General features: G+C 42.2%; 1 protein-coding gene across 1 annotated transcript in view; it reads right to left on the bottom strand.

Annotated features, from left to right (window-relative positions):
- Positions 1-14176, bottom strand: part of Atg14 (autophagy related protein 14) — a 105716-nt gene extending 91540 nt beyond the window's left edge. The window contains exon 1 of the mRNA XM_080279149.1: positions 13980-14176. Within this exon, the coding sequence (XP_080135275.1) occupies positions 13980-14176 (197 nt within the window). The remainder of the gene's footprint in view (positions 1-13979) is intronic.
- Between the last annotated feature and the right edge of the window lie 1228 nt (positions 14177-15404).

Below are 15404 nucleotides of genomic sequence, written 5' to 3' on the forward strand. Positions count from 1 at the left end.
TTCCCCTTCACCCTTCCTTCCATCCTATCTCCTTCCTTCATTTCCTCTTTCCTACTTTTTTCTAACCGGAAGTAACAATAATAAAAGCCAATACCACTTCCTCTATAAAAATAAGATAAAATAACAATAAAATCATCATTATCTCTGTGTCTTAAATTTTGAAAACAGATGAAGAGTTCTGCAATATCTGTACAGTATGAGACACAGGTATCTTCCCAAGGTATGACGAGTGTAACGCAGAAAAGTTGAACCATCTGAGACGTGCATTAGAAAAGAAGGGAGTCTCGCTGTTTCGCCTCCTTTAAATTTTCCTCACACACACACACACACATAAAATGAAAACTAAATAAATAAATAAAATATACACCGTACAGTCTTCTTCTATGTTCCTTACTTAATTACGGTCTCTCTCTCTCTCTCTCTCTCTAACGATTTCGTTCGGTAGGCCTCTGAAGAGAAAATACATTCTTTTTAATTACTTCCTTTCCTCTTGCATAATAAACCGGATTTGTTTTTCCTACTCATCCTATCCCATAAAATTTTCCTGACAGTTTTTATATGCAGCATTGTGATCATTCTTGACTTCCTGCCAGCTTCGGTGGATTTGTGCATTCTTCTCCCTCAGCATACCTGCGTTTGATTATTTCCGCCATCTCACCCTCTCATTCCTTTCCTCCCTTTCTTCTGTCCTCCCCAGACACTCTAATTATGCCTCCCTCACTCCCTATACTCTCAACAAATTTTCCCTCCTTTTATTTCTCTCTCTCTCTCTCTCTCTCTCTCTCTCTCTCTCTCTCTCTCTCTCTCTCTCTCCTAAATTTCTGCTTTTTCTTTTTTCCTTCCCTTCTTTTCTCTTCTGGTCTACCTGCTATTCTTATCTCTTCTTTTACTCTTTCCCTCCACTTTCAATCATTTATTCATTCATCAATACACCCCTTCTTCCTTTCCATCAATCATTCACTCATATAGCCCTCTTTCCATCCCTTCTTTCATTCATCTGTTACCCATCCACCCCTATTCCCCCTTCTTTCTTTCCTTCATTCATCCTTCCTTCCCTTCAATCACTCATTCACTTAACCATCCTTCCTTTCCTTCAGTTATTCATTCACCTACCCGTCCTTCCTTCCCCTCTTTTTTTTTTTCATTTATTCATCCATCCATCGATCCATTCACCATTCATCCTTCCTTCCTTTCCATCCATCCATCAATCCACCATTCATTCATTTATCCCTCCTTCCTTTCCACCCACTGTCCCTTCCTTTCTTTGTTCTATCCATCACTCCCTACTTTCCGTCGTTCCTCACATCCCTATCTCCTTTCTTACCTATCCAACCCTCTTCCCCTCCCCCCCAACCATATCTCTTCACTCACTCCATGTAACCCATAATCCAGCTATCCTTCCTCCACCCTCCCCCTACGCCTCCTCTCCCTCCCCCCTCCCTTACGAATCCAACTAATTCTCCTCCTCTCTCAATGTAACTTCTATTGTGGTTTTCTTCCCTCCCTCCCTCCCTCCCTTCCCCACCTACCGTATATTTACTACTCTCATACACTGTCTTCCTCCCTCCTATACACTATTTTCTTTTATCTCTCTCTCTCCCCTTCCCCTCCCTCCTTCCCTCTTACAAAACCCTCTTCCTCCCAACCTCCTCCTCCTGTAAAATCTTTTCCTTCCTCCCCCTCCCTCCATCACCTCTTCTCCTCACTCCCTTTTCATTCCAATCTTCCCCATCATTATTTCTGTAAAATTTCTTCCTCCCTCCCATCCACACATTTTTCTTTTTTGTTTCATCTTCCCTCCCTCCTATTAAATCTCGCTCCCTCCCACTCATTCCTCCCTCTCCCCATTCCATCTATAAAATTTATCCCATCTTCCTCCCTCTTCATTCTTCCCCCTCCCTCCCCCTTATAAAACTCGTCCCCCCACCCCTCTTCACCACACCAGTCTGTTGCTAGGGATATCCTCTCATTGCCATTTCTATCCTCTGGCCGTCTCATGAATACCTCCAGTCCCTAGATCTATTTTCCAGATCATCCAGCTTTCAGAACGTAAAAAATCTCTCTCAACCGCGATATGATTTTACGCATCTTCAGTGGTTCTCAGTCCTGTCTGATTGAACTAACCCCCTTTAGCCCTAGAGTTACGGTATCTTCCAAGGTACCGCAAATAAAATCGTCCGGGATTACCAAACAACATATTAGGTACATTCTTGTGCCGAAAGGGTTAACCATTCTGTACTACATTCTTTTTACCCTAACTTGGCTAAAATTGCCATCTTTCCAACTTGAATGCTGAAAATTACTAAAATACCGTATTATGCTAGTCATGAAGAAGTGCTATGGAAAGGATGTAGCGCCGTGACCCTGTCTTTTCATATCATTAAGCTACGTGACATTGCTACAAAAGGATGGAAAACTAGGCCAAGTTATTTTGAAAGAACCATAATACTCTTTCCAAGTTACAGGGTGGCATTCTAGTCTATACGAACCCTTTGTACCAGCTCTTCCTTACCAGTGTATTTCCACACACGGCTAGTTACTATTCTGCTGTAAGATAGTTGTATAGGTCGACATTAAAATGGCACAGACAATATAAAAGAGAAAGAGGAGGTATTATATGTAAAATGAAAAGTTAAGCAAGAGGTACCGGTACTCGGCAGCCTCCTTAACGATTTCACTATGGGGATGTGTTTCATATTACTGCTACCACCAATCATTTTATTTAGCTTTGGAGAGACTTTCAGAACTAAAACTCAGTCGCTTGATTTTCGTCTTGTTGCAACTGATTCCCCGTAGTTCACTAGCAGAATGAAACAGAGATACGGTTCAACATCCTTTCTACATAAATTCTTCGTGACCAGCATCATATTCTCGTGTTAAACTCACCTCACAGTTCAACATTCAAGATAACATTCAAGACAGATGGCAGACTTAACGCCTACTTAAACTGAACAGGATAGAGAGTAGTCAAAATTGCTTTCACTTATCCCTTCCAAGCGATAACGTATTTTAAATGTTACTCTTCCTACCTCCAAACGATTGTAGTCATCATCTGATCGGACTTTTCGTGCTAGAGGTGTAAGATATTTCCTTTATTAACCACTTCACTACAAGAGGTCTCCCCTAAGCTGAATAAAATCGTCTACATGCGACAAGACAAAAATACGCCACCAGATACATGAGGCTAAGGACCCATATGCAGGAATAAACTGATAAAGATGAACTGATACGAACCTTCTAAGCTAATGGGAATACACTCCATGTAAACATCTTATAACTCTAACGCCTTCAGTACCATGAACTTTAATATTTTGTTCTTGCAATCTCCAGACAATTTATTCAGATTACAAGAGGATTATCGACCTGGAAATGACGGATATAGCCTTAGTTATTCATCCTCACTACTAGCGTCTCTCCTAAGCTGGGTGTAACCGTCGACATTTGGCAGACTTATTTACAGGGTGGCTAAGAAAATGTGTTAAAAAAAAAAAAATCAGGTTATTCTTTGGCTATTTTTGCGCACTTATATCGGCATAGATCCAGTTCTCAACCATCACGGAGATATGGTATAATTACTGGTGACCTTAAGGGCATAAAATGGCCTACCGTACCTCACAATTCATCCTACGGTCACCAGTAATGACTGAAAACTGGAACCAGGTGTATATCGGATTTCTTTCATCCTTTTTCTTTTTCGTTCTTTCTTCCTCCTCCTCCTCTTTCTTCTTCTTCTTCCTCTTCTATTACTACTATTACTATTACTTCTTTCTTCTTTTACTACTATTATTATTACTACTACTACGGTACTACTATTTTTTCCTCTTCTTCTTCGTCTTTACTCAATATTAGCCAAAAAAAAAACAGCCTACCGAAGATTCTCTGACATTTCTCGGGCCACTCTGTATGCAAACAAGAAATCTTACTGAGAGGATTTGCACTCAACCCCCACTCTCCCCAACTACGTCTATCAGACTAAATCAGGGGTTCCCAACCTTTATTTACCCATTACCCCATTTTCCACACCTCCCTTCACTCATTACCCCTCATTGCTTATGTTTCCACAATTGCATTTTAGCTGCTTAACATTTTGATGCCTAGATTTTAGTTTGAATGTAGGACTTAATTAAAGGTTAGGCTAAAACCAAGAGGGTTATTGCAAGGAGTAATTTATTTTTATTATTAACACTGATACCAAATAAACATGACTTTAAACATTCATCTCTGAATTTTAGTATAGGTCTGAAAGTCTATCATAACTGGTATGATTTTTAGATTTTTTTTGTTTTTGTTACCTCCCCCATTACCCTTCACAAAAGACCAAATTACCCCACTTGGGGTAATTTACCCCAGGTTGGGAACCCCTGGACTAAATGAAATAACGCAGGAAGGAAACACACACACACACACACACACACACACACACACACACACACACACACACACACACACACACACACACACACACACACACCCACCAAGCAAATCCAAACATCCACACGTAAACAGACACAAGCACTCTCTCTCTCTCTCTCTCTCTCTCTCTCTCTCACACACACACACACACACACACACACACACACACACACCAAGCAAATCCAAACATCCACACGTAAACTGACACAAGCACTCTCTCTCTCTCTCTCTCTCTCTCTCTCTCTCACACACACACACACACACACACACACACACACACACACACACACACACACACACACACACGAAAGGATGTCCCACTTCAACACTTATTATCACTTTTTTTTTCTCTCTCTGAAGCCCCGCTAGTTCAATTTTGGCTTTTATTCCGGCAACCAACAGGCTATTTTATATACTCTTCCAATCCGGTGAGGTGCTTTACATTTCATTCTTTTCTATCTCCTATTTTTACTCAGCTTTGGAGAGATTTCTGGGACTGGAGAGGCTATATATTATTTTCATTTAGCTTTTCCCTAAACGAGGTCTCCTTGAAGCTGAATAAAATCGTCTGGAGGTAGCAAAAATATATATAAATTAATCTTATCATTCAACTGAAAGGGAACTTGAACAGAGGAAAGCACACGAACTGAGGCAAGGACAAACACCCCATTTTTTTTTTTTTTTCGTCCTTGTTTACCCCAGTGACTTTGACCTTTGACCAAGTTAGAGTATGAACAGAAGGACACAAACAGAAAGGGCAGGAGCAACGCAACCTACACGACTCATACAGACCAACAGACACTACCTAAATTACACGACAGATACAGACAGGTAGGCAGACAGACAGACAGACGCTACACAACCTATCCATTACAAGGCTAGTAATAACCTTGCCTTTCCCACACTGCGCAACAGTGTGTGTGTGCTGCTTCCTCTCCACACTATCCTCTACTTCTTTATCTCTCTCTCTCCTCTACCTCAACCATCCCTCCTTCCCTTTCTCCTCCATCCTTCCCTCTTTCTTTTTCCCATCATTTCTTTCCTCCCAATCATTTCCTTTATCCCTCCTCCTCCTCCCCCTCCTGTCGTCTATGTTCTGTACTTCCCCCTCCATCCCTCTCCCCCTCCCTCTCCTCTCCTTATCCCTCCTGCTCCTACCCTAACCCCTTCCTCCTCCTCTTCCCTAGTCGTCCGTCCTCCCTCCTCCTCTTCCCCACTCCTCCGTCCTCCCCCCTCCTCTTTCCCACCCTCCCGTCCCTCCTTCTTCTCCGCCGCTCCCTCTCATTCTTCCACTCTCCCCCTCCATCCAATTCTTCCCCTTCCTCTCCTCCTCCGCTGAACAATAAAAGCTCGCAACCCTGAAACAAAAAAACAACAACAACAAAAAGGCAAAATTTCATTCTGCTTTTATTCTGCGCATTGTGGGAAGGAAAAATAGGTGTGATGAAGATGGTGATGACTTATTGTTTCACATTTCAACTTAAAATTACCATCGAGACTAAACAGCGATGTGTCTATAATAATTAGCCTACACGGTACGACAGAGAGAGAGAGAGAGAGAGAGAGAGAGAGAGAGAGAGAGAGAGAGAGAGAGAGAGAATGTCTGGTGGTGGGAAAGCAAAAAACCCCTTCAATCCGATGTCACGTCTGCAGAGACAGAAGCATCTCTTACAGATCAAGTAAACCTGTTCTTAATGATCTTCGAAAATAAGATGTTTCTCTCCCGTACACTCCAGACTTCAGCGAAGCCACACCAAACAAAATCACCCATCCACACCACCACACCCATGGCATTACCCGAAGGGCCCTGAAGCTCCCCCATCAAGTACTTTTGTACTTGTTCATTTTCCTTATGCTATCAACAGACGATCTGTCGATTGCATTCAAGTTTGGATGAGCTTCTAGTACTAAAAGTGTACACTAGGCCATAATCAAACCCCTGCCTGTCGAAACACTGAACTGAATGAAATCGTCTGGAGATAACTAGAAGATAAAACACGTTATTGGACCGAATGCATTACGCCACCAGACTACAGTCCCACAAGACGAATGGGATATGAAAGGTGCTGGGAAGAGACTCTCAGGTGATGGCACCAATATGAGGTTTACATATACAAAACGTCCCTGAAATTCCTCCTCCTCTCCCTAATGGAGGATGGTGGACTAATGAAGGGCAACTTTAACCTGCTGGCCGGATTCACGGTCAGATTAGCCGGGAGTATACCAAGGTCAAGAGACTTGGGGTATACCACCACCACCACCACCACCACCAAGAAAAATAACGACAACAACAACGTTATAAACAACCACGTGTTCTGGGTTAGAATGGTTCAAGGTCTTGTGATATAAAGTTAGATCCTGGCCTGGTTTTACAAGTTAGCTGTGGTACGGTATAGTGGAATGCAGGTGAGGCACGTGACGGTCTGGTTCGTCTGGTTCACACACACACACACACACACACACACACACACACACACACACACACACACACACACACGCACAAAGTGAGAGAGAGAGAGAGAGAGAGAGAGAGAGAGAGAGAGTACAAAAGGAGCCATAAACCACAGAAAAAAAAACACCAAGCCTAAAACTCTGTTAGTTTGCGGTATTTCCTCCCCTACTGTTTTTCCGATTTCGTCAGGTGTCATCGCTTAGAGCAGGGGGGGGGGAACCTTTCTCCTATTAAGGGTCATTAGGACATTTTTAACATCATTCGCGAGCCATACAAAATTATCAACTTAAAATCAACTCTGTTTTTTGGTCACTCATTTAACTCACCTCTAATGCGATGGTTGGAACTGCTTCTCTTTGGTGTGGCGTGTGATGTCGGGTGGTACTGATGACGATGCTACTCGCAACTGGTTTTCCAGGTTTGCATCGGTCAGTCTGGAGCGCAGTCGACTCTTTGCAAGGGTAAGTTTTGAGAAGAACTGCTCGCAGCAGTAAGTAGTACACAGATGCATATTTCAGTGCATGTCTCCTCAAAGCAGGAAATTCATCAGCACTTACATAACGTCTGTAGAACTCGAGCAGTGGGAGGTTGCTGTACCTTGTTTTCGGCTCTTCATCGCTTTGCAGCTGAATTACTTCGTGTTGCAGGTTATCAGGCACATCAGCTGGTTCCACATTAAACGGTGTAGCAAAGATGTTCAACTCTTGTTGCTTACTTTTCACGTCCTTGAATCTTTCACTAAATGCCTCAATTAGTTTCGCGCATTCACCAGCATATTCAGAAGTCATACAAGGCTTTTGTCCTTGCAGTGTGGGGAAATGCACAGTGTTACGTCTTTCGAGTTGCACTTTTCACAGCTTTAATTTACCTTCAAATGATTTCACGTTTGAAAGCAGAGCTGAGAAGCTGGTTGGGGCCCTGCAACTTGACGTTCAGCTCTGAGAGGTACTTGGTAATGTCAACCATGAAAGCTTGATCACACAGCCACTTGCTATCGCTGAGTTCCCTGACATGTGTCATCTCCATGAATTGCTTGACTTCATCACGCCGTTCATAAAACCGCATGAGCATGTTCCCGCGACTCAGCCACCGCACTTCACAATGATAAACAAGATCACCGCACTCCGAGTCAAGATCATTCAGTAACCCCTTATATATATATATATATATATATATATATATATATATATATATATTCGTTCATGAGTTTATGAAATTGCATTTACGGTATGAATTGCCTCGCGGGCATGATCAAATGATCAAAATAGTCTTGCGGGCCTTACACGGCCCGGAGGCCGGACGTTCCCCACCCCTGGCTTAGAGAGAGAGAGAGAGAGAGAGAGAGAGAGAGAGAGAGAGAGAGAGAGAGAGAGAGAGAGAGAGAGAATGAATGAATGTGAATTAGCAAAAAACATCACACATCGCTTATCAACTGTGGTAAGTCAGACATCGCCATGATGATATGATGATGATGATATCACCAATAGTAATTATAATAATAATAATAATAATAATAATAATAATAAAGCACTCAAAGAGCATACCTTCGTCCACCCAATAAAATTTATGATTTTCTGCTATAATATCTCTTTCCTACCAGGCGAATACATTTACAGTCCAGCTAAGTAATTGTACGGGCTTAATCTGCTACTCGTACCGGTATGTTACATGATCTAAAAGGGCGTATACCTTCGCTTACGCTATAAATTATTTTGTATTCTTGCATCCGGATCTGGATCCACCTCAAAATGTAGTCTACTCGTCTTTGCCCACCTTTCCAACTTCGTTGGAGGAGGTAATAATAATAATAATAATACCGGTAATAGTAAAAAAAAAAAAAAAAAAACGAAAAAAAAACGAAAAAAAAAAAAACTACTCCAGGCCATCTTGTTACTGAGTGGATCCCATACAAGTCCTTGGGACGGGATAAAAGGATACTTACCTAGCAACAGAGCCGGCTGACCTTGAAACCTCTTCTGTACAGTACATGCCAGTCCCCTTGCCAACCCGTTAGCTAGGAGGTGATGCCCATATTCTTAATCCTTTCAGTCCCGTGACGTTTTTATATTCTATACTTCCGATCTTCAACAGATTTTATCTACCTTGGGGCTTCGCTCTCATGCAGAGGTTGATGAAGGCTGTTATCTGATCCTTCCAGCCTAATAACTCTTCTGAACAGAGCAAACTCGTCTGAGATAATACCCGGTATTATGAAAACTCGTCACTGGATTCATGGGGTTAAAGCACTGATTTCCATGGCATTTCTTTTTTATCTTTTGCTCGCTTTCTCCAGACGAATTTATTCAGTTTAAATTAGAATGATCTAACTGGAGGGGTTAGACAGCCTTCATTTATACCCCTTTGCTGCTTGGTAGCTCTCCAAAGTTTTTAAAATCGTCTGGTAGCAGCGAAAACAGAATATGACAATACATCGGACAGAAGGGATTAATGTCAATGTGATGGCTATTTCTATACTTTGCTATCACAACACGATTATATTAGGCTGGAGAGGATTTATTAACATATATTTTCTATCACAAGACGACTTTGTTCAAATCATGGAACACTTCGAATTGGAAGGATTAGATACAGCCTTCGCTAAACCTCTTCACTACGACAGGGTGCTACCCTGCTGAATAAAATAAACTGACAGCAGCAAGAATATATACCGGTAACTGACGTCCTCTCGTTGAAGTGACTGGCACCTTGACTAATATAACAACTTTTATTTTATTTCATTGCTACCACCATTCTCGTTACTTTACTTTCTACCATCAGAAATTCTCTCTCTCTCTCTCTCTCTCTCTCTCTCTCTCTCTCTCTCTCTCTCTCTCTCTCTCTCATGCATTTTAAGAGAGGACCTCTCCTCGTGAACTAAACTCCTATTTCTCATCCACTCACTATATGCTTTTTTCTTTTGTGCCACAGCCTGTATCACCTCTTCATTCCACCATGCTGTTCCTAGTACCCCCTTTCGTCTTCTCTTCACCCCACATACCACCTCACAAGCTGCACTTATTAATCTAACATTTTAATTCTTTACCAAATGGACACAGCCTTTCCATATTTTCTGTTGAAATGAGTCATTCACAGGTTACGTGTTATTATTTCCGGATTACCAAAGCTAGCTACTGGGAATTTGGCATTACTGTCATTCATTACAGCCAAACCCATCTCATATTCCAGCCTTCTCTATGACATAAACTCCTCAAATAAGGGGGTAGTCTTCTCTATGACATTTGCTCCGCAAGTGTCTTAGCTTAGGGGTTAAGTTTGATTATGGTTACGTTAGGTCAGGTTAAGGTAATTTCATCTATCTATCTATCTATTGCCAGATGCCATAATCCCATAAGGGATGGCCATTTGACTTTGAGTTATTTGTTTTACGGGGAGGAGCACTAACCCTCCACCAACCCACTTGTTGACACGTAGGGAGCACATTTGGTTTGGTTAGCTATATGGTTACCACCCAGCGTTGTAAATGGTGACTTGGCTTACCGGAAACCATTTGGCTTATCACTCAATGTAAAGCCACCTGTAAAGGAAAGAAAAGCAAATAAGAAGTGACAGGAAAGATGGGAGAAATAGGAAGAGAGGAGGGCAGGCACAGAAACAGAATGATAATGGCTAAGGAAGAAGTACCGGTAGGCAGCACTACATCAAGTGAGTGGATGATGGTTGCCACCACCTGCCACTAAAAAAAAAAAAAAAAAAAAAAAAAAAAAAAGGGCAAAAATTACCCTTAAAATAATTTGAAATATGGGTAAATCCTTCCCCTAGTGAAAAAATTATAAGAGAAAAATACATATTTCGGTCGATTCTGAGGACTTTATTTCGAATTTGACTTCAACCCCAAAAAGGGGTTAGGGATCATTTGTGGTGGAAATTAATCTCTCAATCATTCATTTAGAGGTGGTGTGTGGGGTGAAGAGAAGACGAAAGGGGGTGCAAGAAACAGTATGGTGGAATGAAGAGGTGAGACAGGCTGTGGCACAAAAGATGAAAGCATATAGTGAGTGGATGAGCAACAGGGCCATGGAAGAAGTTGAGAGATGGAAGAGAGTTATATGTGGAGTGGAAGAGAGATGAAAAGATTAGTAAGAGAGAGTAAGAAGAGAGTGGATGAGGAATTTGGAAGGAATCTGAGTGTAAAGTGAAGGGAATGTAAGAAAATGTTCTGGAAAGAGGTAAAAAGAGTTAAACAGGGTGGCAAAGAAGCTACTTGGGGAGTGAAAGATAAAAATGGTAGATTATGGTGCTAGTAGAGACGGGACAAAAAGTGAGCAGATGGAGAGAACACTTTAAGGAATTGTTGAACGTAGAGAATGAAAGTAATGCGAGTATAAGTGTCTGGGGAATGGCTGAGAGACGAAGGGATGAGAGAGGAGAGGAAGAAATCAGTAGGATGGAAGTTGTGGAAGCAATGAAGAAAGTCAAAATAAGGAAAGCTCCAGGAACTGATGGAGTGTGTTGTGAAATGCTGAGGCGTGGGGGAGAGATAGTACCGGTAGTAGAATGGATGTGGAAGATGTGCAGATTGGCCTGGGAGGATGGTAGAGTCCCATGCCTGGTATAATTATTCCCCTGTACAATGGAAAAGGGTAAAAAGAAGTGTGTGCTAATCCCAGGGGCATTTGTCTTCTTAGTGTAATAGGAAAAGCAGGCTATATGGTAGGATACTTACTGACAGTGTTAGGGAAATAACAGAGGAATTAACTGGAAAAGAACAGGGAGGTTTTAAGAAGGGAAGAGGTTGTGTAGATCTTAGATCATTAGTGGAAAAGTTTCTAGAGAATGAAAAGAAGCTGTATATGGCCTTCATGGATTTGGAGAAAGCATATGACAAGGTGGATGGACAAGGATTGTGGAAAGTACTAACAATATATGGAGCAGATAGGAAGTTGTTGAATGCTGTGAAGAGTACGTACGAGGGTGCTAAGGCTGCAGTGCATGTAGATAGTGAAATGAGTGAATCTTTCTATCTGAAGGCTGGCTTGAAACACGGATGTGTCATGTCTCCATGGTTGTTCATTCTGTATATGGATGGGGTTATAAAAGTGATACAAGGTACGGCGGTGGATGTTGGAGCAGCCATAATGAGAGAAGGCAGTTTGGAAACTCCCCATACTTTTGTTTGTAGATGATACTGTGTTGTTAAGTGAAGGCGAAGAGGAGCTGCAAGGCTTGGTGGATGAGTTTGGGAGAATGTGTGAGAAAAGGAATCTAAAGGTGAATGTAGGGAAGAGTAAAGTTATGGTCTTCAAGAGAAGTGAAGTCAGTGAATGTACAGTGAGGTTGGATGAGAAGGAAATGGAAAATGTGAGTGCGTTTAAGTAGCTACCTGGGTAGTGTGATGAGTAAGGATGGATGTTTAGAGGGTGAAGTACCTGAAAGGGTACAACAAGGAAGAAAGGTTGCTGGTTCCTTGAAAGCAGTGATAAGAAACATGGAAGTGAGCATGGAAGTGAAAAAGTTACTACGGTACATGACAGTACCGGTATTGTGATACCAACTCTAACATACGGAAGTGAAGCTTGGACCTTGTTGGATGGACACAAGTCAAGAGTGAGAGCAGTGGAAATGAGTTAGCCTATTTAAGAAGAGCATGTGGAGTCACATGGAGAGACAGACTGACAAATGAGGAAGTGAAGGAGCATTGAGGTGTGGATGTGGATGTGATAGGAAGCATTTGGAGAAACACACTGAGGTGGTTTGGTCAAGTGGAGGATGGAGAGTAAGAAACTCATGAGGAGAGTGTATGTGAGTGAGGTGGAGGAGGGGAGAGGGAGGGGGAGGCCAAGGAGTGTATGTGAGTGAGGTGGAGGGGGGGGAGAGGGAGGGGGAGGCCGAGGATGAGACGGACGGATGGAGTGGAGAGGTATGTGACAGAAGAGGGTGTGAGCTGAGAACAGGGCAGTGAAATGGCAGGGGACAGGGTGACATGGAGGCGATTTGTTGGTGGCCACCCAATACGAGATTAAGGTGTCTGGCAATAAACAGACAAGTAGATCATTTGAAATTGGGGTAAATCCTACCCCAAGTGAAAGAAATAAAATTAATATAACCGAACTGTAATAAACAACAAAAATTCCGGGAATTTTTACAAACTTACTTCTGAAAGCAATAAATGAGGATTTAGAATGCATAAATATTCTGCCAACGTCTGCCAGTAGATGCCCATGTCTAAAGTTCCTAATTTGCATCTTTTAATTTGAAAGCTGGCTGTCAAATGGAAGTGAGGTTAGGCTAGGTTGGGTTAATACATTAAGTTTGCCAGTCTTTCACACAGGATACACTGCCACATCCAGTCGGAGCAGTGGTTGGTAAACAAGGCAGCTAGTGGGAGAGATCGCCAGTAAACAGTGCTGCAGGCAACCTGCCCACTTCTTTAATAACCCAAAATAAGTACATTTTGTTTCTTTCACTCATTTCTTGCAGTCACAATTCAACAGTTAACCCTCCTCAGGTAGACCTAGAGTTTCGCTTACAAATTCATTATGGGCACAGTGGATCCCACACAATATAAAATCAACTAGCAAACTCATAGTGAAGAATTCTCCCCCCTCCTCTAGTACATCTGGGTCTCACAGACCCGACATGCAATTCTGAGTGATATATTGCAAAAACATTGACAGACACAAAAGTACGGTAACCCCTCTACACCCTGCATGGGCGCAAAATGTTTGGAAGCTATTGAGAAGTACAAGTATCCCAGGCATCTATAAGTTACTGAACTATACCATCAAAAATATTGCCCAGGTCTGTCAGACCCAAGTGTACCTGAGGAGGATTAACTATGTGCTGCATACCGGTAGGCACCAAAATTACTTGAGACCGTGTTTGTTAAGATATGGGTGGAATCGCTGTGCCCGTTTGGTAAGGAATTACCATTAATCTTTATCCTTGCTACCAGCAGATAAGTTAATTCTAATTAAGTGCTTCGTGAAATCGTGCGACGTACTCTAATAATGTTACGGTGTGCATAATCAGTAACCTACTGTAGCTTCTCTTGGTTAACTTGCATAAACTGGGTTACTGGCACTGATAATGAAGAATAACTCCATCAACTTCCCCTATGATGAACAAGAGGGTAGAAATTTACAATGTGACATACCGTTCTGGGAGCTTCATGCGAGAGTGATAGAAGTTGCCATTCCTCACACACTCTTTGCAATAGAATGCCTTTGTTTTCTGGTTGCACAGCGGGCATCTCTCAACATTATGGCACACGTGGGAGGCAAATTCATTCACAGGGGTCCCAACTTTATACAAAGGAGGGGAGCCACAATCAGGTGATACTAACGACGCCATCGCACTACAACTAGTTCAACACTTTTCGGCCCATGCATCACGTAAATAATGGAATGTCATTGTTGTTTTATGCTCTTCATAATAATTTCAAGCATCCCTGTTCCTATAATCAATTTATCTTCCAGTTGGAGCTGACACTGTAAGAAACTGTAAGTATATTCTTTATTTTGTTGTCCAATGTATCAGTAGCCGAATTTGAAGAACACGAGTCAGCTGAGCCATTGTAAACAAAGAAAACAAAAGTGCTTCCGCTTCGTGAGGCCTCTTTCCATAAGCCTTGCTAGCGAATGACCAAAGCATATATTGTCAGACCTACTGCTATTACGTATCTTCATTATCTCGCCACTACCTTTGCTTGTCTGTTACAAGTCCATTGTTTCATTATCTTGTCCCGCTCAAGGTCTAACCATTAAGCTCTGTAGTAGGTTTAACGTACGGGTATGTCCAATAATAATCGAAAACAGACATTTCTAAGTATACAAAAGAACCTTATTATTGTTTGTTTAGTTTAACATATAATACACACGCACAAGTGCGCGCTAGATCGTACAAAGATCTAATGATCAAAATAAACCTTGGACCACAATACAGTTCGCCAAGCAGACGGATTTTTTTCGTGAACGTGTAAATTCCTAGACCTTGGCCAAATACCTCCATTATATTGTTGTTTCTGCATTTCTTAGACATCCCAGAGGAAACTGTGGACTGCTTGATGTTAATGGAAGTCCCAACAGTTGTCTGTGTGTGTTCGACAGCCAGACTCTCCTTGTGACCAAGTTAGTCCAGTGACTTCAGACAAGCTACGTCGATGCCGAAGCTGATCCTCCCCCATCTGGAAGCTAGTCTTCTTACTTCACCACAATATAGCCTGGTGGTTGGTACTTGGCCCTGCTGCTTTGACTCTGAGGTATGGCTCGTTCGCGGGGCCGTGGTCATGGTCATGGCCAGGGCAGAGGAATCTCCTCTGACCCGCACGATTCCCCATCCCAGGCTCAAGTTACAAACACTGCTGGTGCTTCCATGCCTGCTTCCTCTCACACGGACCTACTATCTCCTTCACCTTGTGGCGCATGTGGTTCCGATGTGGGAGGTGAGGTGATTGGGTATGATAGATGTGATAATTGAGGCACCCAGGACCATAGGGGCATAAGCCACACTTCCCAACTTTTGGAATTAAAAGTGGGAAAAATTAGCTCAGAGATTAAAAAATATCGTACAACAAACATTT

The sequence above is a fragment of the Coenobita brevimanus genome, chromosome 1, assembly GCF_032717465.1.
Source record: "Coenobita brevimanus isolate Jiangsu-jjx chromosome 1, ASM3271746v2, whole genome shotgun sequence".
Lineage (NCBI taxonomy): Eukaryota > Metazoa > Arthropoda > Malacostraca > Decapoda > Coenobitidae > Coenobita > Coenobita brevimanus.